The 23,202-nt window shown below is 41.4% G+C and overlaps 1 protein-coding gene across 1 annotated transcript in view; it reads right to left on the bottom strand.

The window, feature by feature from the left end:
* The window catches only part of MIPOL1 (mirror-image polydactyly 1), a 794,108-nt gene that overhangs the window by 343,839 nt on the left and 427,067 nt on the right, over window positions 1-23,202 (bottom strand). The window contains exon 9 of the mRNA XM_030215153.1: window positions 20,971-21,078. Within this exon, the coding sequence (XP_030071013.1) occupies window positions 20,971-21,078 (108 nt within the window). The remainder of the gene's footprint in view (window positions 1-20,970; window positions 21,079-23,202) is intronic.

The raw sequence follows: 23,202 nt of genomic DNA, 5'->3' as shown, positions 1-23,202 counted from the left end.
CCATATGATATCCTCCCATGTACATACTCTCACCCCATGCTAGTCCAATCAATCACCATCAGACACAACCCAACATTCCTGCACAATCCACAAATTTGCATGATTTTCTCACAGAAATATATCTACGTATGCATATTGACTAACAGAACACAAGGGGGTTGATATTCAAAGCGATTTAACCATCCAGAAACAGCTTCTGGCTGGTTAAATTGCCTTTTGGGGGCTACCGGGGCAGAATCTGTACTTGACTGGTTAACCAGTTAACCACAGCCACTTAAGTGAGGTTAACTTCATAAACTGGACCGTATACAAGTCAGTCCTATCTTTATGTGGTAACCCATTGCCAGTTAAGTGCTGAATATTGCACTTAACCAGCTATGTGTTAGCCGGCTCCAAAAACCTGGAAATTCAGTACTGGTGCCTGGACGTGGCTCAGCATTGAATTTCTGGGATTAATGCTGGGAGTGGTCAGCAAAATGCTGATCGCTGATGGCTGAATATTGGGCCCAAGGATCAGGGCCGCTGAGAGATACAGTCAGATCCGGGGCAGAACTGGACCGCTGTGCGCCACCCCCCCCCCCCCCCAACTCATGCTACCGCTCCCTTACCTTTCTGTCTCTGCCTCCAAGGACGGGCCTGGGCCAGTGCCGGCAAGCCTCCTTCTGCATGCCTGCTCCCATGGTCTGTCCTCTCCTGCTCGTTCTGGGAGTCAGAACCCAGATGACTGCATTAACGTGATATCATGCTAATACAATCATCCAGGTCCTGGGCGGCATGCAGAAACAGAGGAAAAGACAAACTAGAAAGCAGGCAGGCAGAAGCTTCCTGGTGCTAGGCCCGGGCCCCCCCTTGGAGGACAGGCCCGGGGAATTTTGATCCCTTCCCCCCATCTCGCTGGCCCTGCCAAGGATTTCAAAATGAGAGCTGAATGCTTACACTGCTTCCTCCAACCTCATTTTTTCCCATCTCCATGACCTTTTTCAGGCAGGTAAAAAAACACACAGTGAACAACACACATACCTTTATCTGCTTAGAGTACAACAATTTTCAAATGTGATTTTTTTCTGCCAGTAAATCTCTGTTTACCTTTGAAAATCCCTTTGAAATGTGTCCTCCCCGGAAGTAATTTTTAGACTATAGTAGGATAGTGTTCCCATGGCACCAACTTTCAATGAGAGAGTACATAATACATGCATGTTTCAAAAAACTTCCTCATCAGCATTTACCCCCGTTCCCAGTCTCACACGAATGTTAGCTAACTGCAAATTTATACCTGGGGATTTGAGGAATAAGTGAAGGGAGAATACCACTGACCTCGCTGATGCTTAAAATCACCTTAAAATGTTTGAGTTTTGGGCTATAACTTGCCCTCTTTGGGCATATAGTTTTGTATGTCTAGGTAGCAAAATTCACCACTTGTATGTGTAAGTTGCACTACTTATATGTACAAAGTCCAATGGGATGCTCTTCTTGTTTTAACATATTTCTTTTATAAGGACTAGCCACAGTGTACATACCATCAAAATTTTATAAAAAGCTCTGCATTCTGTGAGCCTTTTGTAAAATATGTTGCAAATTCTGAACATCCTGGGGGTAATATGCAGTCGGTGGCGGTCAGCATTTTTTTAAAACAAGGACCGTGAGTAGCTAAATTAGCCCTGGATCTTCAGTGCCAGGCCATGTGCGGAGCTAATTTCAGTGGGGCTGGTTGCCGAAACTTATGCAGGTCCCAGCCAATATTCAGTTCAGTTATACAGGCCCTGGCTGAATATCAGCCTGGACCCGCATAACTATTAAAAAGGTGTCTGGAGATCTGGGAGCCCCCTTCCAGCCCCCCTGCTTCCCTTTTCCTACCCCAAGCCCATGAAAATCAGAACCCCCTCCCCTCCCTCCACCCCTAACCCATTCTAGTCTAGATAGGCCCCCTTGGCCTACTTTTATCCCTTGTGGCCAAGTGGGGTGATGGGGGCAGGAGTAAAGCCCACTTGTTCCTTGCGAGAGCCTGCAGAAAATGGCTACTGTGACCTTTTACAGCAGCTCATGGTACTTTAACATTCTTTTTCTCAGGGCTAAAAACGTCTTAACAAAAATGATAATCTCTCATGCCCACAACCATGGATGTTTATCATTTTTAAATCAATGGTACTGCACCACGACCCACATGATGCCAGTGAAAAAGTCTGAAAGGAACTGTATGAAACACCCCAGGGAGCAACATACAAAAACTGTGAATCGCTATTTGAATCCCAGAAATAGATGCAAGTGTTACCAAGAGAGGAAAAAACTGTTATCAGCGATTAACAGTGCAGAAAGACCTGAAGCTTTCCTTTCTTTTACCTCTTTTGTATTGCAAAAGCAACCCAACCATCATGCAGACCTGTGTCATTCTCAGACTTCTCTCAGGCAGATCAAGGAAAGCTGGTAAGTAAACACAGGTGTTTAAAAACCAGAGCCGCTGTCAGGGACAACCACAAACACCCTTAGCTCCAATGCGGCAACGCCTCTTTCCCGCCTTTAGTAGCTTTTTTTAAATTATCATTTTAAAGTAAGGCCAAAATAGAAAATGTCAAACATTTCACCTGCCAACAATTCAACATAAATTGGAGCTTACAGTATTGTTCTGCAAATCTCCAACAAACAGATTCTTTTTAAATATCCTTTTCAAATTTAACTGATTATGTATTACACAAGCAATGAGAAAAGACTTGGGAACTTACTTTGTTTAAATACAAAAATCATCAGCTGGTTTCATCTGCAGGCATAATCAGTCAGTCATTAAGATTGGCTACATTCATTGACGCCGTTGTGCCTTAGTAAACTTACTGGTTGATATTCAGAACAATTTATCCGGCCAGAAACGGCTGCTGACCAGTTAAATCGCTTGTTTGGGGTTATCTACCAATTGTCAGCAGCACATAACCGGTTGTCGTAGCTGAAATTTAGCAGTTAGTGCTTAAGTGAAAACCGGCTATTTTGGGGACATTCTGTGGGCAGAGTCAGCAGGTGGCAGGTTAAATGCTGATATGCGTGCAGGTTATAGAATTCTAGGGGTTATTTGCTTAATTGTCAACAATTAGGTCTGAGCACCTACACCAGTCGTTGATACGCCTAAGGTTAAGAATGAAACTGTGAACCAGTGTTGCCAGGTGGGAAATTTTTTTCCCACCCAATCCAGCACAAAAACCGCCCAAAACCCGCCCAAACTCAACCCCCGCCCCTGACACCCCCACCCCCGCCGTCATCACCCCCGCCCCCGCCGTCACCGACCCCGCCTCCCCCGTCATAGGCCCCGCCTCCCACGTCACTAACCCCGCCCAAAAACGTCACTAACCCCGCCCCCCGCGGCCGAAAAAGCCGCCCTGAAGCCCAAAAAACCATCCCAAAAAACCGCAACCCGCCGCGGGCAAAAATTTCCCGCGGCGGGTCGCGGAAAACCGCCCACCTGGCAACACTGCTGTGAACTTATGATGGTATTCTATAACAGCAATTCTGTGTGAAACTGCCGTTATAGAACTTGTACTCAGTATATACTAGTCCAGAGCCAACATTTCAGTTCTATTTATTGAATTTACTCCATATTGTATATATAATCCATCTATTTGAGAGAAACAAGTCCGTGCAGGGGCACCCAAAGAACATTTTTCAGGTGAGGCAAGGACGGCACATCAAAAAAAAAAAAAAAGTAATAAAAGAAAACAAATTCATAGAAACAGATACAAAACCAAATTAGTCATTACAGTTCAGGGGAGGGAGAAGAGACATAATTTGCTTGCCACCCTTTCACCCCTGTCCCAACATAATAGTGCACCAGAAAGTAACTCACTTTGAGCTACTATTTGAAAAAGGTGTGAGCAAAATCCAAATAAATAAAAAATAATACAGGTAATTTAAGCATTTCCAAAGTGTAGAGCATGTTTGAAAATTACTATTAGAAAACTGCACAGGGGAATACACATGTGAAAAGGTGCACCAAAAGACAGTGCCTACCTTTACATGATCTGCACAAAGGTGCTCCCGGGGGGGGGGGGGGGGTGGGGGGGGATAGTTTCAGAACAGTAGAGGTGGAGATGCAATGTACACATAGAGTACACACACACATTTACATCTTGTTTGGAGAATGTGAAAATTGGTTTGAGAAAATATGTATGTTACTAAGGATAGCTCTGACATTCTGTTTTATAAAAGTACATAGGTAGTTATTGACATGGGTGCCCTGTAATGAAATTAAACCCCCCCCCCCCCCCCTTCAGAAATAACAAGCAGCCTTTAATAGAGCAAGAGAAGTAAATGTTTTTGGAGCATTTCTCATTAAATTCTATTTTGGACACATACCCAACTTCGGTTTTGGTATTTTTAAGTAAGGGGCTCTCTTACTTTTCCCTCCTCTAGTTCAAAGTGCCAGACTGGATTTTGGTTTCATGAGTTGCACTGCTGTAAGGGCTGTTTCACAACATTTTTGTTTTGTTTCTGTTCAAATAAAAATCCTTGCCAGCTAATCCTTGGAGTCAGTCTGTAATTAAAGGGATTTGAAAATAGACTCTGCACTGAATTAATGATACAATGTAATATCCAATTTAATATACCAACATAAGAGCAAAACCAAGGAGTACACAGACATATAGGCTTCTCTGCTTTCTCCGTGATACAGATGCTGGACTGCTCAGTCTGGAGATTTTAGAGGCACAGTGAAAATTTGCTCGAGAGTCAAAGGGGATGTCACTGTTTTCATGGGTCTTTCTGTGGGCAGCTAGAGGCAAGTTCATGTCCTTGGAAGCATTGATAACTACTCCCAACCTACCTCCGCTAAGTGGTTTCCAGGCAGTAAAACATAGAAACATAGAAAAACAGAGAAAAATGAAGGCAAATAAAGATCATATGGCCAATCCATGCCATTTACTCTCCCTGTCACTCCCTTAAAGATACTATGTACTTGTCCCAAGCTCTTGAATTCAAATATTGATTTCATCTTCACCACTTCCACCAGGTGGCCATTCCATGAATTCACCAGCCTTTCCATGAAGAAGTATTTCCTCAGGTTAGTTCAGAGTTTATCCCCTTTCACCTTCATCCTATGTCCCCTTATTCCAGAGCTCCTCTCAATTGAAAGAGACTCATCTCCTGTGCATTTATGCCATGCAGGTATTTAAACGTCTCTATCATATTTCCCCTCTGAGGCCTTTCTTCCAAAGTATACATATTTACATCTGTCCTCATATGTTTTATGATGAAGACTACTGACCATTTTAGTAGCCACTCTCTGGACCGACTCCATCCTGTTATCTTTTTGAAGGTGCGGTCTCCAGAATTGTACACAATATTCTAAATGAAGTTTCACCAGAGTCTTGTACAGGAGCATCATCACCTCCTTTTTCCTACTGACTATTCCTCTCCCTATACATCCAAGCATCCTTCTAGCTTTCGCTGTCCCCTTATCTACCTGTTTGGCCACCTTAAGATCATCACATATGATAACACATAAGTCCCGTTTCTCTTTCGTGCACAAAAGCTCTTCACTCCCTAAACTGTACTGTTCCCTCAGGATTTTGCAGCTCAAATGCATGACCCTGCATTTTTTACCATTAAATCTAAGCTGCCAAATTCCAGACCATTCCTCTAGCTTTGCTAAGTCCTTCCTCATGTTATCCACAGTGTCAGGGGTGTCTACTCTATTGCAGATTTTGGTGTCATCTGCACACAGGTAAAACTTACCAGACAGCCCTTCAGCAATATTGCTCACAAAAAAGTTAAAAAGAACCAGCCCAAGAACTGAACTTTTCAGCACACCACTGGAAACATCCTTTTCCTCAGAATGTGCTCCATATACCTCTTCCCTCTCTCACCTTCCACTCAACCAGTTCCTAATCCAGTCAGTTACTTTAGGGTCCATACCGACGGCACTCAGTTTATTAGTCATCTATGTGAAACTGCGTCAACGGCTTTGCTAAAATCTAAATGCACCACATCTAGCACCTTCCCTTGATCCAACTCTCTGGTCATCCAGTCAAAGAAATTAATCAGATCTGTCTGACAAGTTCTTCTTGTATCTAAGATTGGGATGAAATTATCAAACCAGATATCAGTATTCTTCCAACAGTCTAATTTTACAATTATGTTACTCAGTGACAAACCCCCTGATATTCAAAGCTATTTAACCAGCTAGACATGGCAGATGACCGGTTGCTCTCAATAGTCCTCCACTGTGGTGTTTTTTGATCCAAGCCTATTAGTGAAGATACAGTCCTCACAGTTTTCTCACTGTGGCTGGCACTTTTCATTTCTCACAGTTTCTCCAGTTTTCAAGACTCTCTAGTTTTAAAAGTTCTGTGGCCACTAACAGCTCCTCTCATTTAGATAGTTTCACTTTAAGCAACTGGCATGATCCCTTGCCCCATAGCTGTCAAACACTGGTAAAACAGCATGTAAGACTTTCTTCAACAGAATGGGTTTCAACTCTAATCTCCATACCTTGGGGCTCAAATTCATCTTCCAAATCAGTGCAGCCCATATATTCTGGCTCACTTATTTGCTCTCGAACAGGGGTCTCAGGAATTCATGTCTCCATAGGGGTGGGCTCCTCCAGTCTCTAAGGAATATAGCAGAACTGCCCCTCTCCGAGCCTGCTGGGAGCCGTGGAGAGGCATAATCGAAAGAAAACGTCTATGGGCATTTATCTCCGAGAACGGGTCCGTGAAGGGGCGGACCGAACCGTATTTTCCAAAAATATAGACGTCCATGTTTTATTTGACAATTTGTGAGCTGGTCGTTTTTGTTTTTCAGCGATAATGGAAAATGAAAGCGCCCAGCTCAAAAACGAATAAATCCAAGGCATTTGTTCATGGGAGGGGCCAGGATTCGTAGTGCACTGGTCCCCCTCACATGCCAGGACACCAACCGGGCACCCTAGGGGACACTTACAAAAAAAAAAAAAAAAAAAAGGTAAAAGAGCTCCCAGGTGCATAGCACCCTTCCCTTGTGTGTTGAGCCCCCCAAATCCCCCTCAAAACCCACTACCCACAAGTCTACGCCATTACTATAGCCCTAAGGGGTGAAGGGGGGCACCTACATGTGGGTACAGTGGGTTTGGGGGGGTTGGAGGACTAAGCATTAAGCAGCACAATTGTAACAGGTAGGGGGGATGGGCCTGGGTCCACTGCACCCCCTAACAACTGCTCCAGGGGCCTGCATACTGCTGCCAGGGAGGTGGGTATGACATTTGAGGGTGAAAATAAAAAGTTGTGAAACATCATTTTTTGTGGTGGGAGGCGGTTAGTGACCACTGGGGGAGTCAGGGGAGGTCATCCCCGATTCCCTCTGGTGGTAATCTGGTCATTTAGGGCACTTTTTGGGGCCTTATTCGTGACCAGGAAAAGTGCCCTAAATTCTAGCTAAAAACGAATACTTTTTTTCCATTATCGGCGAAAGGCACCCATCTCTGTTCGGGTGATAACCATGCCCCAGTCCCGCCTTCACCACGCCTCTGACACGCCCCCGTGAACTTTGTATGCTTCCGCGATGGAGTGCAGTTGAAAACGTCCAAGTTTGGCTTTCGATTATAACACGTTATTCGTTTTTGTGAGATAAACGTCCATCTCCCGATTTAGGTCGGAACTTGGGCGTTTTTCTCATTTGATTATAAGCAGGATAGTGTTTGTGCATCCAGGGAGGTTCTTCCTACCCTGGGCTCCTCCCCTCATTAGCCCTACCATGAAAAACCTTCTTAGGCACCTGAGAACTCCATCCCCTTCCAGTCCTACTCTAGCCTAGGATTTTCCTAACTTCTTGTATTCCCTGTTCTTCAGGAAAGGCCGCTTTCATCTGGGAAGGGTTTTTTTTTAAAGGCCAGTTCAGGATCCTAGGCTCGGGCACCCTCCTTGTTATGACAATATGCACTTAGCTATAAGCACTTAACATCAATCAGAGAGCTATTGTAAGTGTGTGTGTTCCAGAGATAAATGTGCTTATAACATTCTATAAGTTATCCCTCTAATTTTATAAAGGGTGCTTTAAATTGTGTGCACAAACTTGGACGCACAATTTAATTGAATTAGCGCCAATAACTGGGTACTATCAATTAATGGTGCTAATTGGTATTAATTAAAAATTACATGTGTATACACTCCCAGATATTTATGCGCAGCTCCAAAAAAAGGGCACAGCTATGGGAGGGGCAAGGGCATATCATGGGCATTCCCACAATTTAAGCATGCTGTTAAAGAATAAAAGGGTTCTGCACCTAATTTTGGTGTGGGGATTTACACCAAAGTTTTGTTGGTATAAATGGTCAAGCCTAAATGCAGTCGTGGTTCCTGGTGCTTAGCATTATTCTATAAATAGTGCCTAACTTTGAGTGCTGTTTATAGAATAGTGCTAAGCGATATTTATTCAGCACCGATCTTTAGGCATGATTTACTGAATTTGCCTCTATGTGTGTCACTTTCCCCCGGATTCTATAAAGTGCACCTAGAGATCCTCACTGAAATCCACACATATTCTATAACAACATGTGTAACTTAATTGGCTTAACAAGCTAATCAGCGTTGATAACAGCACTTAACAAAAAGCACTAATTGATAATAATTAGAATTTATGCGCACAACTCACTAAGGGGTCCTTTTACTAAGGTGTGCTAAAAAATGGCCTGCAGTAGTGTAGGTGTGTGTTTTGGATGCACGGAGATCTATTTTTCAGCGCACCTGCAAAAAATGCCTTTTTAAAATTTTTGTTGAAAATGGATATGCCCATTTTGGATCTGATACCTTACTGCCAGCCACTGACCTAGCGGTAAAGTCTCGCATGGTAACCGGGTGGTAACGACCTACGCGAACCAAATGCCACTTGGCATGCGTAGCAGACGCGCGCCAGAAAATAAAAATTATTTTTCACACACGCTCCAAAAATTAAATTACTGCAAGTGCCATGGGGTAGTCAGGCGGTAACTTCATTTTGTCGCGTGTTGAGTGCACATAGACACTTAAACATCTTAGTAAAAGGGCCCCTAAGTGTATTCTTTCATGAATTGTGCCTAAATTCTAATGCATGCAGTTCAAAAAGGATATGGCTATGGGTGGGGGAACTGCATTTTGTGGGCATTCCAAAATTTACGGGCGTAGTTATAGAATATGGCCCAGTGCATGTAAATCTACGTACAGGGATTTACACCACGTTTTCATTGGTATAAATGGAGGTGCGTAGTTTTAGGCGCTAGGAAATCAACTAAGTGTATTCTATATATAACACCTAAATCTAGGAACCACTTATAGAATACGATTAGACAGAAATGTTTACCGCGTGGATTTTTTAGGCGCCTTATATACAATCGGGCCCTTTGTGCCCCACTCATGCTCCGCCCATGTGTACACCCATCTGGAAACTATATACTATCACAGACATGCACATAGATGTAGAACACCACTTAGGTGCATATCTGGCATGTGCGTGCACACGTGTGTATGTGATAGTATTCTCTACATTTACACATGTAACTGGAGCATAAATTTTAATTACTTTACAGAATTTCCCTTATGATGTACATGCCAAGGTTACAGGTATAGACTGAAGCAACAACTCATGCTAACTGCTGTGAACAAATACTGACGTCATCAAAAAAAAAAAAAAAAAAAAAAAGAAAGATAAACTATTCTTGTGGGGGCTGCTAGTAAATGCAGACTCAAGGCCATTTCTCCTGATTTCCCAAAACAAACTAGAACACTGTTTTCTGATAAAGGCACAGTAGTCCAGAGTGAAAAGGTTCAGAGTAGTCCAGCATGCACACACATAACCAGTGATTGACAACCACAGAATCTACAAAAACATAAGAAATGAGAGAAAACAAAGACATTTTGGAGTACCTGTCATCATTCTACTAGAAATTACTTTGGATGCAAACTAATTACCTGAGTAACTCCCTATCCTAAGTGATTACAGGAAGCAGCTGGCTAACTGCTAGTAAATCATAGTGTAATTATATACAAGAATCTTACTTTCTGTTCATAGATTCCCTCCAAGATCCTAAGTGAATGCAAGTATCTAAGGGGTCGATATCCAGCAGGTGGTAGTGAGTATTTTTTTTTTTAGCTGTCATCAGTTTTATTCCTATATATTCAATGCTGGACCATGTCCAGGCACAGGCATTTAATATCTGGATTTGTGCAGCTGGCTATCTCTTACGTGGTAGTAGCTCATTTTCAAAACAGAAAAACATCCAAAAAGTGGCAGAAAGTGGCAGATGAATGCTTATTTTTTGCCAAAACATCCAAATTGCTGTTTTCGAACACATTTTAAAGATGGTTTTAAATGCAGTTCATATACAATTCATCTAAATCTCAAGGGGGCACATGTTCGGAGCGGGATTTGGGCATTCTCAAAACTTGGCCGTTTTTCTGCAATAATGGAACAAAGCAACAATGTCTAGAGCTAAAAGTTGGACGGTTTGGTCTAGACCTGTTTCAATCACGACTAAGTCACAAAAAGGTGCCCTAAATGACCACAAAACCACTGGAGGGATTAAGGCATGACCCCTCCTTTGCTCCCCCAGTAGTCACTGACCCCTTCCACTCCCCCAATGATGTGAAAGAAACAGTACATGCAAGCAACAAAAAGTGGTGAGGAAAATCCTCACGCAAATCAAAGACAACAAAAACGAAAAAGTGAGGACAAGTGTGGAGGAAATCCAAGAAACTTTATTGATAATCAAATAATGACCCGACACGGCCGTGTTTCGGCATCAAAGCCTGCATCAGGGGTCAAACAAATCTTCTTCGGTTGTCACTCGATTAAAAACCAAAAGAAAATGTGGTTATGGGACTTCCTTAAAACTCAGGAATTAAGCAGTCAACTATGGAGTGCCTTGACAGCAATGCACAGAAATGACTAAAACACTTACTGTACCCACATATAGATGGCACCTGCAGACATAAGGACAATTGTAGCAGTGCACAGTTGGGTACAGTAGGTTTTTGTTGGGTTTTGGAGGACTCACCATACAATATAAGGGAGTAACAGTAAGATGGGACCTTTTATGTGAAGTCTACTGCAGTGCCCCTAGGGTGCCCCACTGGTCTTCTGGGATGTCTGCATGGTCGAACTACAAAGAATGCTGCCCCCCCCCCCACCCCAATACATCCTAATACCTTGTTTTTGTGTGTTTTTCCCTTGAACTTTTTTTTTCAAAACAAAAGATAAACGTTTTTCTGGTTCAAAAATCACTATGTTCATCACTCAATTTTTGGACATTTTCAACAAAACGTCCTAAATCGGACTTAGACATCATATGAAAATGCCCCTCTATGAGCGATATTTGGCACATAACCACATATGCATGGTTCAAAACTGCTCCTCTGCAGGAAAGACTCCGCATAAGCGCGTGCATGGAATATGGAAGCCGAATGGCACATGACAACCGAGATTTCAAATTTACCGCCTCTTTAACTGCCCCAGGCAGATTAGGGGAAAGAATGTCTTATTTGTTACATTTGTCTCCCACATTTTCCCACCAATGTTGCACCTATTTGTAGGCTCAATGTGACTTACATAGTACCGGAGAGGCCTTTGCAGGCTCCGGTGTGAACAAATACAGGGTGATGTTGTGGTAAGATCAAGTTCATGTGGCACAGCCACATTAGGGAATCGGAGAATGGAAGAGTTGTGTTATGTCCATTACATACTTTAGTTTGGTTGTATTGCAGAGATTAGGCATTTAAGTTGGACTGGTAGGGTATGCCTTTTTAAACAGGTTGGTTTTTAGTGATTTCCGGAAGTTTAGGTGGTCGTACATCGTTTTCAAGGCTTTTGGTAATGAGTTCCACAGTTGTGTACTTATGTAGGAAAAACTAGATGCGTAAGTTGTTTTGTATTTGAGTCCTTAGTAGCCCATAATTTCCATTAACATAACAATTTATTTATTTTTAATCTAGGATTACTACTACTAATAGCATTTGTATAGCGCTACCAGACGCATGCAGCGCTGAACACTTGACATAGAGAGACAGTCCCTGCTTAAAGAGCTTACAATCTAGGTAGACCAAAGGGAGACATGAACTGTGTTGTTTGTGGGGTGATCTATGATTTTGTCAAACTCTAATAGTCAATGTTGCATGTCGGTAAGTATTGAGTTCTCTGTTTGAGCCTATGATAAAGCTGTGGACATTGCAAGATGTGTGGGAATAGGATTGAGAATTGAGTGCTCTAGATGTAGCCATAAAGGAGTGTAATGAGGAATAGGGGTGAGCCAAGAAGGGCCCTGTCGAGTTATGAAAGGCTTGTGATAAAGCAGAAAGTCGAGGAAAAATACTCTGAACTTATCCTTGGGTGCCTTGAGCTTACTGAGAAATAGTCTAAGGAGGTTTTGATTTCTACAAAAAGCAGGTCAATAGCTTTTCAACCTGCAAATAGAAAGATTTATGGAAGAGTGCACGCACGGATCATGCTTAATACAAAATTAATTTTAGGGGAAACCATCATTCTGAGAGTTTCTAGCCTGCCCCACCAGGATAGGTGAAGGGGATGCCAGGATGATATTAGACATTTTAATGATTGAAGAATCTTGTCACTGTTACACTGCACTGTTTTGGGCAAGGTGTTAAAGACAGTGGCATAGCTTCGTGGGGCCACAGGGGCCTGGGCCCCCATAGATTTGGCCCTGGACCCCCCTACCGACGACCCCCTCGACCCTCCCTCCCGCCGCCAACCCTCCCCCGCTGCCACCTACCTTCGATACCTTGTTGGAGCATGCATATAAGCGAATCTTGCACTTATCAGTGGTGCGCTAAAAGTTTGTCCCCATAGAAATTAATGGTGCCAAAAATTGGACAGAAGTACGGCATGCAGTTAAACAGAATATGCTCTTATCCGACGTGCACTTAAATGGAGTGCACTGTGTATATATATATATATATATATATATATATATATATATATATATATATATATATATATATTTAATGTACACGTGATAGCCAATCACTTCTAAATAGTTACTATGCAGTAATGGCTTGTGTCTCTAGCTTGTACAAATAGCCCTCCGATCCAACACCAGAGACGTACAGAAGTGCTGAAGAAATTTTATTGATGAATATCTGAAATATGCAAGCAGATTTGAGTCTGTTTGCATATTTCTGGTATTCATCAATAAAATTTCTTCAGCACTGCTATATGTTTCTGGTGTTGGATTGGAGGGCTATTCATACATCCCTACTTTTTCTTGCTTGGACTCTAAACATAGGTTTGTTTTCCTTTTTTTTTTCTTCTTGCTGAGTGATTGGTGGCTATCTTGCTTGACAGTGGTTCTTCTTCAGTCATTAGTTGTGTGAGATTGCAGATACAGGTTTTGTTGTGGAGACTGCATTTTGTAGGTATATACTCTATATAATTTTGTTGAACTAGATGAATACTGTTTTATGTCTTTGCACATTGTCTTTTTTGTTAAGTCATCACTTACGTTTTTGCAACTCAGACATTGCAAGTGATTTCAATAAAATGGAGATATCTCTGTGGTATATTTATCTATTAAAAGATACTGTCATTTCTCATCACTTCAGGTTTTTATGACATTTTACTAGCAATAGATTGCTAAAAGTTATATTTTTGTTGTCTACGGTATAATAGTAGTGCCTTCCACTTTACCAATTAGTGTGAAGCAGACAAGGACTTTTCTTTCATTTTGAGAATGTCTCTTTTTTCCTGCAGTTTTTATGTGGTACATACTTTTCCTTTTAAACTGACATCAACTGTGAGGATGTGTTCTATACTGTGCAATTTTTAATAATGTATATTGTTATTTCTAATAGATGTACACAAAATTGCCATGAATTGAAGATATTTTGAATACATGTGGTATATCTTGATTTCTGATATGCATCAGTTTTTTTGTATTGATACATTTTGAATTTTTGGAATTGTCTTTTAAATTATGTGTGTACATTTTTAATAACTGTTTATTGAATACTGTTATTTTAATAGGTTAAACAATATCTTCTTTTGTTTGAAGACATTCGTAAACGTATGGTGTTTAATCACAACTGATGGTAGATGTCGGGTTTATGTGTGTTGATATGTTACCACCAATTATTATTATTCTATTATTTTTATATTTTGGTGTCTCATTAATTTTCTAAAAACATTTCTTTCATGTTTTAATTATTCTAGACCCCTTATGCAGTCTATATAGAAAACCATGGCCCCACATTTTGGATTTTAGACCACTGTTGCTGTTTTGGGGGCCCTTTTACTAAAGCTTACCCTGCCCTTACAGACATTAGCATGCACTAAGTGCCACATGTCTCATAGGTATAAAATGGGCTGTGCTGCATTTAGCACACACTAATGTCCATTAGCATGCTAAGCTTTAATAAAAGGGCTCTTTTGAGTTTTTTTAGAAATTATACTACACCAAGGTTTCTTTGGATTATTTTATTACAAATTTTTTATTGAATTTTAAAAGTATACAAAAGAAAAGAGTGAATTTAACAATTCTGTACACCAAGGTTTCTAACTTCTGGGCCAATGTGAAAGTTTTTTCTCATTTTGAGTCTATAATGTGTAGAACTTGTTATTTAATTAGAAGTGTTTTCATCTTCTGTATTTTTTTTCTTATGTTCTTTTTCTTTTATTTTGCATGTTTGGAATTTTTATTCCTTAGCTATTTGAAAAAAATTGTTTACGAACAGCTTCTTACTCGAATATCAGAACTTGGCTTTAGGTCACACCACAGTACAGAGACTACAGTGACAGCTTTGTTTAATTAAGTCCATTCAGTGCTCAAGATTGGTAACATTGCTCTTTTAGTGTCACTCGATCTTTCCACAGTCTTTGACATGGTTGATCATTCTCTTCTGCTACCCAGGCTTCAAGCTATTGATTTATTTATTTGTTACATTTGTACCCCACATTTTCCCACCTATTTGCAGGCTCAATGTGGCTTACATAGTACCGTAGAGGCGGTTGCCAATCCGGTTGATAACAAATACAAAAGTTATGTTAAGGTCAAATGAGGTAGATGTGAATCAGGCATTATGGGGTCGAGGGGAGTGAGGATAGTAGATTGTCCAGTAATCATTGGTTATGCTGTGTTGCTGGGTATGGGGATTTACGTTGGATCGGTGGGGTAAGCCTTTTTGAAGAGGTGAGTTTTTAGTGATTTCCTGAAGTTTAGGTGGTCTTGGATTGTTTTCACAGCGTTTGGGAGTCCATTCCATAGTTGTGTGCTTATGTAGGAGAAGCTAGATGTGTATGTTGTTTTGCATTTTAGTCCTTCGCAGTTTGGGTAATGTAGGTTTAGGTAAGATCGTGATGATCCCATTCTATTTCTGGTTGGTAGATCCATGAAGTCTGTCATGTATCCTGGGACTACACCATAGATAATTTTGTGGACCAAAGTGCAGATTTTGAAGATGATCCGTTCTTTGACTGGGAGCCAGTGCAGCTTTTCTCGAAGGGGTTTAGCAGTTTTGAATCGTGTTTTACCATATATCAGTCTGGCTGCTGTGTTTTGGCCGGTCTGGAGTTTTTTTGTGAGTTGTTCTTTACATCCCGCATAGATTCCGTTGCAGTAATCTACATGGCCTAGGACCATTGATTGTATTAGGTTTCGAAAAGTTTCCCTCAGGAGGAAGGTTTTATTCGTTTGAGTTTCCACATTGAATAGAACATTTTCTTTATTATGGTATTTACTTGGCTCTTGAGAGTGAGGTTGTGGTCGATTGTGACTGAGTATTTTTAGGCTGTCTGAAGTAGGGAGTGTGTGTCCTGGGGTGTTTATAGTTGTGGGTTTGTAATTGTTATGTTGGGATGAGAGGATGAGGCAGTGTGTTTTTTCAGTGTTCAGTTTCAATTGAAATGAGTTTGCCCAAGAGTCCATGATATTCAGGCCATCATTGATTTTATTGGTTATTTCTGTCAAGGCATGTCTGAATGGAATGTAGATTGTAACATCATCTGCAAAGATGAATGGGTTGAGGCCTCTTTTGGATAAGGACTTTGCCAGTGGGATCATCATCATGTTGAAGAGTACTGGTGATAATGGTGATCCCTGAGGTACTCTGCAGGCTGCTTTCCATGGTGGTGATATGTTTGAATTTGATTTTACTTGGTATGTTCTGGTAGTTGGAAAGCCCTTGATCCAATTGAGTATGTTTCCAACAATCCCGAAGTGGCCAAGGAGTCTTAGTAGTATATTGTGGTTTACTATGTTGAATGCGCTCGACATGTCAAATTGGAGGAGAAGTATGCTTTTACCTATGGCTATTTCCTGCTTGAATTTGGCCAGGAGTGTGACTAGGACGGTTTCAGTACTATGGTGGGAGCGGAATCCAGATTGTGAGTCGTGTAGTATTGAGAACTTGTCCAGGTATTCCGTAAGTTGTTTGGTCACCAAGCTGTCCATCAATTTTACTACTAGAGGGATGGACGCAACTGGGTGGTAGTTGGTGAGATTGTTTGTTTTTTTCTTAGTGTCTTTTGGTATTGGGGTAAGTAGGATGTTACCATATTCCTCGGGGAAGAAACCTTGTTGTAGCATGACATTTATGTGGGATGTGAGGTCTTCTGTGAATCGGCTGGGGCGGATTTAAGTAGATGACTGGGACATATATCCAATTTGCAGCGGGTGTTGGCGAACCTGTGAGTCGCTTGTAGGATTGATTCTGTGGTGAGTAGATTGAATGTTGACAAGATACGATCAGCTGGGTATCCATCCGGGATTAGGTCCAGGTCGTCAAAGAATTTTTCGATGACGGTGTTGTGATGAGGAAGAGTGCTACATAATTTTGTTATTTTGTCTTTAAAGTAGGTAGCCAGTTTGTCTGCGGGTGGGATGTCTGTGTTGGATGTTGTGACAGGGGTGGTGTCTAGTTACATATTTGCGAGTTAATATAGTTTTTTCAGATCTTTGTTATCCGGTCCTAATTTAGTCTTGTAGTAGGCCCTTTTGGCTTGTTTAATTGCATATTTGTATTTTCTGTGTATTTGTTTCCATGTATTGAGTGTATGTTCATCTTTTTTTTTTCCATGCTTGTTCATGTTTTCTGGATTGTGTTTTGAGTTTTTTTAATTCATCATTGAACCATGGTATTGAGTTTTGTCTTTGATCTATCTGGCACCACACTACAGTGATTTTACTCATATCTTTCAGATCAGATTTTTTTATGTGGTCACCTCTACCTCAGTCTCTTTGGAAATAGACCTACATTGTAGGGTTTCTCAGGGTTCTGTCCTATCCCCTTTGCTTTTCAATATTTTTCTGAGCCCGCTGGCAACACTTATTCAGAATTTTAATATTGGATTTTTCCTCTATGCTGATGATATTCTTTTAAACTTTCCAACATCTCCCATTTCACCTGATCTAGCTGCATTACAGGTATGTTTACTGGCCATTTCTGACTGGTTGGCCACAAATAAATTAGTCCTTAACCCCATGTCTACTGGCAAGCATCCACAGCCTATTGTTATTCCAGTGCTCTTCAACCTACCAATTCCAACGGCTGATTCATTTAGATATTAGGGGTCATTTTTGACTCAAAACTTTAATTTGTGAAGCAAATCTCTCAGGTACTCAAGCATGGCTTCCCGGTCCTTTGTGATCTTCATTCAATAAAGAAGTTCTTAATAACACGATTAGACTATTGCAAATCAGTATACACTGATATTACTCAGTCTGTTACGCCATTTGAAAACTCTGCACAAATCTGCTGTGCATTTTCTTTGTCAAGCCCAAAGGAGTGATCTTACCACCTCACTGTTAGCAAAGATACATTGATTGCCAGTTAAGTACCATATCTATTTTAAGGTTTTCTGTTTAGCTCATAAGGCCTTACATCTGGGACATCCAGTTTATCTATCAATCCTGACAATTCCACACAGGCAAAGTCGAATATTACGCTCTTTCAATGGATATTGCGTGGTCCTATCTTCACCAAAATGGGTGCACTATAAGACAACAAGCCAGGCTACTTTTTTTCTTTTTGGCTCCCAAGCTTTGGAATAATCTGCCTCCACGGATTAGATTGGAGCTCTCATATGATAAATTTAAATCCCAACTTAAAACCCACTATTTTCAGCAAGCATTTGGCTTCCCTCTCTCTGTAATTGGTTAGGGCAGTTTGAATCATAAATGGAAATGTAAGATGGTGTTTCCTTGTGTGACTGACTCTTGTATGCATGCAACTACTTTTCTTTTTTGAATATGGCGTTCTTTTCCATTTATTTACTGTATACATTATTCTGTTGTAGACCACTATACTCTGGCATATCTGTAATGGTGGTATATCAAGTGTATTAATAAACATAAACATAGCTGTATGTCTCCTAGGGGTCCTTTTATCAGGCTGTGGTAAGCACTAGCATGTGTTTACCACAGCTTAAAAGGGCTTACTGCGGGGTGAGCTCAGGCATCGTGCAGTAAGCTCCAGGCTAGCACACACATACAACGTGGAAAAAATAAACGATATTTTTCCACAGAGAGGGTGTGTCTGGGAGCAGAGAATGGACATTTCTGCAGTAATCCGTTAATACAGCTACATTTCTGCACACTGATTAGTGCATGAACCCTTACTGCCTACAAAAGAGGTGGCAGTAAGGGGACCCCACAGTTTTGATTGTGAGGGTGTATAACATTGACTGAGTCAGAGGAAGGAATGGATGGATAATAGGTATGGAAAAGGTGGGGAGGGAGGGGTGGGTAAGAAAGGAGGAATGGGAAGGAAGGACTGAAAGGGTTAATGGTACATTATAGTAGGATAGCAACTAGAAAGAAGCAGATTGGAGGATTATGAATGGTGTTTGATTGGTGGTTGGCATGGAGATGGCTTGGGGAAAGTTGACAGGTTTTGGCGGTTTTTTGTTAATCTTTGGGTGGGCAGGAGCGGGTGTGGGTGGCTAGGAAATTTTGCCCATCCGTACCCACCCTGTTGGTCTTATACGTCTGTTGTCTTGGTTTGTTTTGTTTGGTGTTAGGAGTGGTAGTGGATTGGGGTGGGTTAGAATTTTGTTGAGGTTGAATTTTCTTGTCTGGGGTTTGGGAGTCGGTCGCAGCTTGTAGTCGGCGGATTTGAGCAGAAAAAGAGGTTCCAGATGTGGTGAAGTTAATGTTTGGTTAAAAAATGTTTGATTAAAGAGTAACTCGTGGGCGGAACCGCCACAAGTGAACTGTGGCTTGGCGGTACCGTGAGTCACATGGACTGAAGGGGGGGTAATTGGGGATAAGGTATGGAGCTAGTGTCGTTACCGAATGGCTCCAAATTGTTCAACACCGCTCTGGGGATGCCAACGTTTTACTGGAAAAAGTTAATGTATTGTGTTAAAGTTAAAATACTATCACAGAATTATATAATTTTAATAAAGCTGCGGTCAAATTTATGCCAAGAAAGACTGGTAGTGTTATTTGTTGAAGTTAGGTGAAGGATGGGAAAATGAATGACGATGTGCAAATGTCAATGTTAGGGTTCACACACTAATGATTTTATGGCCACACGCTAATGGCAACATTAGGCAGATTTTTGGCATTTATGCACGCATGTGCACCCAAAGGCATGTATATGCTGGAATTCTAATCATGTACCTGTGTAAATGCCATAAAAATATTAGCACCTACTTTATAGAATTACCTCCTAAATGATGGATTAGATTTCATCTATATCTGCAGTTTTCCTCTAATCTGAAATTGTGCTGGGCCATCTGATTTAGCCTAGCGGTCAGAGCAGCAGACTGAAAGCCAGAGAAGCCAAGGTTCATTATATATTGCCTCAGATACATCTTAGATTGTAAGACCTGAGTAGTGGAAATAACCACTACTCATGAAATGTAATCTACCTTGAGCTCAGCTTTAGAAAGATAACAGTCCATCTAGTCTGCCTAACAAGGTCACCAAAACTGCACAACAATGTTGCAAACTAACAACATTTTACTTGCTATCACCCTTAAGGTTTCTCCCCTCCCCCTCTGAGTTATACTGCTAGCATATGACATGAATGTGATATAAAACACACATAATTGTTCTTGATCTGTCCTTGCATTATTTGGGTCACACTGTGGAAGTCTGCCTGGTACTGGCCTTACTTTCCAGCTGCTGGACTTGCCACTGAAGGCCACTTCAGCCCATCCAGAAAATCAAATTCATATACATCTATCTTCTATTCATTCTATTGTGTTGTATCACCTCTAATTTTTATTATATCATTTAGTGCAACATCTTTTTGGATTTTTTTTATACTTCTTATTTTTAAATTGTACTGTGAAATGTCACATATCTATGCACCATTACCAGCAAATAAGTCAGTCAGACAGACCATAGGATTGCTTGGAAGAAGTCACAACACTGCCATGCATGCTGAAGAAGAGTTCTTTTGTGGAAAATCTTAAGTACTGACTGCACAATAACTCAGCTTAATGTCACTTACAGAGTTCCTCAATAGACCTTCCATCTTCCTGCATTCACGTTCCACAACAAGTGTTTTTGAAAATCTACAGCAAAGCCACAATATTTAATCACGACTTCTCCATTTCCCCCCTCTTTATCATCTTGTTTTACCACTGGCTAGACTTAATTCAACTCCTACTAATCTGATGGAAGGTATGAGCACAATCTAATGCCCCTTGTGCAAACAGCATCATTGAAGTGGCCATCAACTGGATCAGCCAACAATGCTAATAGAATTGCACACACTAATGGGAAGTTTAAAGCAATAAAAGAAGAAACACTGCAAAATATTTGCTTTGCAGAGTAATTACAGTTACGTTTAGGCAGCTCTACAAATCTGATATATGAAAAGCAGCTACAAAAAATAAATTGAGTATAGAAAACTCAATTTTACCAACAGAGCACAGCAAAATGTATTGGAAGGCTGCTGTATCTGTGTTTAAAGAAGGGGTTGTTGATAAACACCACAGGCTGAAATGTACATAGCTGATATATGCAGCCCAACAAGCCAGCGTCTGGAGCTTACATCCTTAATTTGCCTGCAAGGAAGGGGAGAGATTTACCTTCTGAGCACGTTCTGGATTGTTTTCCACAGTCAGATGTCTTGTGTTGTTTGCTGAAGTCTGGTTCTGCTCTGAGAGATGATGAAGCTCTTGCTCCAGCCGTTTGCACTGCAGCGAGAAAAGAATCCCATTAAGGCAAAAGACAAGGGGAATGATTTCTCCCACCAAGTCAAATGAATAAATGTAAATAGCACCAGAATATTCCTCAAAGGGCATTCAATAGCAGAAATGCTGCTGCCGATACAATGGAAAATGTTCAAATGCACAGACAGCATAAGACCTTTGATGAATATTATTCATGTAACATGTATTACTTATTTAGAAATGGTAATTGCTTTGAATCCGTCCACAAAGCATGCATTCATTTAACAATTTAAACATGTAACAGATCAGATAATGCATAATTTTATTAGATGATTCTATGTGAGAATTTCAAAAATGCACCTATTTTATCAGGGCACCATAGATGCCTGTCAATGGGCCAGGAGTGTGAACCCTTTGGCCTCAGCTGAGTTACGCTGCCTAACAAACCCAGAGGTTTGATAGGCCCTGACTGGTGGCAGGTGAGTCACACCTCCAGCTGGGATCTGGGCTGGCCAAATTTGAGGCAATACCAGAAGAGTGGGAATAATCAGACTAGCTGCAGACCCAGACTGGAATCAAGGTGGATTAGCTGGAGAATTTGGCTGGACCAAGGTCAAGCTGAGCGGAGACTCAAACTGGAGCAAAGTAGAGGGTAGTTCTCAAAAGAACCTTTGTGCAGCAGGCAGGAACTGGTGAGCAGCGTAAGGCAGGAACTTGGGAGCAGGACAAGGCAGGACTGGAAAGCAGGAACTCAGGAACACGGCAAGGCAAGAATGGACAGGTTGGAACTCAAGAACAAGTGAAGCAACATACACAAGGCCAAGATGAAGAGACCCATTGCAAAGGCAGTATAGGACATTCCCAAATCCTTTATATAGGCCCCAGTAGTAATGTCATCAGTGGGCGTCCTGAGGATATTCTACCGCTGGTCCCTTTAAAAATCCCTAGTGAGCTGGCATTGGCCCATGTTGGTGGCACTGAAGAGGGTATGGCCTGCATGGTCAATGGGGTTCTAGGGGCACCAGAGGAAGCAGATTGTGGCAGGGAAGCAGCCCGGTGGCCTGGGGAGACTCAGGGAACCAGATGTCTGTGGATAAGCTGGGGCACATGGGACACAGCCATGGCCGTGACAATGCCTATGTGTCTTTATAAAATAGGCTCCTAGAACCAACCTCACTCACAAATTTTCACCTAAAAATGTAAAGCTGTAAATATGCATAAACTCTATGCATATAACTGCTTATTTTAGAAAATACACATGTACTTCAAACTCCACCTCTGCTTGCTGTGGGAACACCTATGTACAAATCACATAAAAGTAGGCAGGCTTTTTCTACGTGCCTACTTTTTATGTGCATATATGGGTGTGCAATTTTATAAAAGCCCTTTTCTATGAACAGAACATGTTTTACACAAGGAGAAAGGCTTCATAAAGTTACCCTTATACTGTTGATGCTTGCTGAAATATACCCAAAGACAAAGAAACTACTATTACTCTAGAGAGATCCAAGATGGTGGGTTAAGGGACGGCATGGTGTAGACATGCTCAATGGCCGCAGTCCCTCCAGGGAGGAAGAGTATGGGGAAGCACATGAAGGAAGATATGAGATTTTCCTCCTGAATCTCAAATTAATTCTCTTTATCTCTATGTAATGATTCTAGAGCTCATCTCCAACCTGTCATTTGAAGCTCACTGGTCTCTGCTGGGGCTTTAATTGGAGCAATGGTATACTTAGGGGGTCTTTTACTAAGCCACGGGAGCGTTTTTATCTTGCAGTAGAAATTAGCTGGTGGTAAACTGAGACGCCCATAGGAATATAATGTGCGTCTCTTCATTTATCGCCAGCTGATTTCTACCATGAGCTAAAAACGCTACCGCGGGTTAGCAAAAGATCCCCTTAGAGAATAAAAAATCCTTGAATCCTTTGAAATGCTTCAGGGAGCAGAACAGCTTTTGTGGCTGGTCATGGAAGATAATTCAGCAACAACTTTTGAGGTTGCCAGGAGATCTTGAGAGGATACTGACTTGGCAACAGCCTGTAGAGTGAGGTTCCATGGACATTGTTAAGGACAGAAGGTGGATCAGAAGTGCCCTGCTGTAGATCTGAGATAGTCTGAATTTGTGATGCCCTCTCATGACTTACTGAG

The sequence above is a fragment of the Microcaecilia unicolor genome, chromosome 9 (genome assembly GCF_901765095.1).
Source record: "Microcaecilia unicolor chromosome 9, aMicUni1.1, whole genome shotgun sequence".
In the NCBI taxonomy this organism is placed as follows: Eukaryota; Metazoa; Chordata; class Amphibia; order Gymnophiona; family Siphonopidae; genus Microcaecilia; species Microcaecilia unicolor.
Note: the sequence above shows the minus strand (reverse complement) of the source record. Positions and strands in the feature narration are given on the sequence as shown.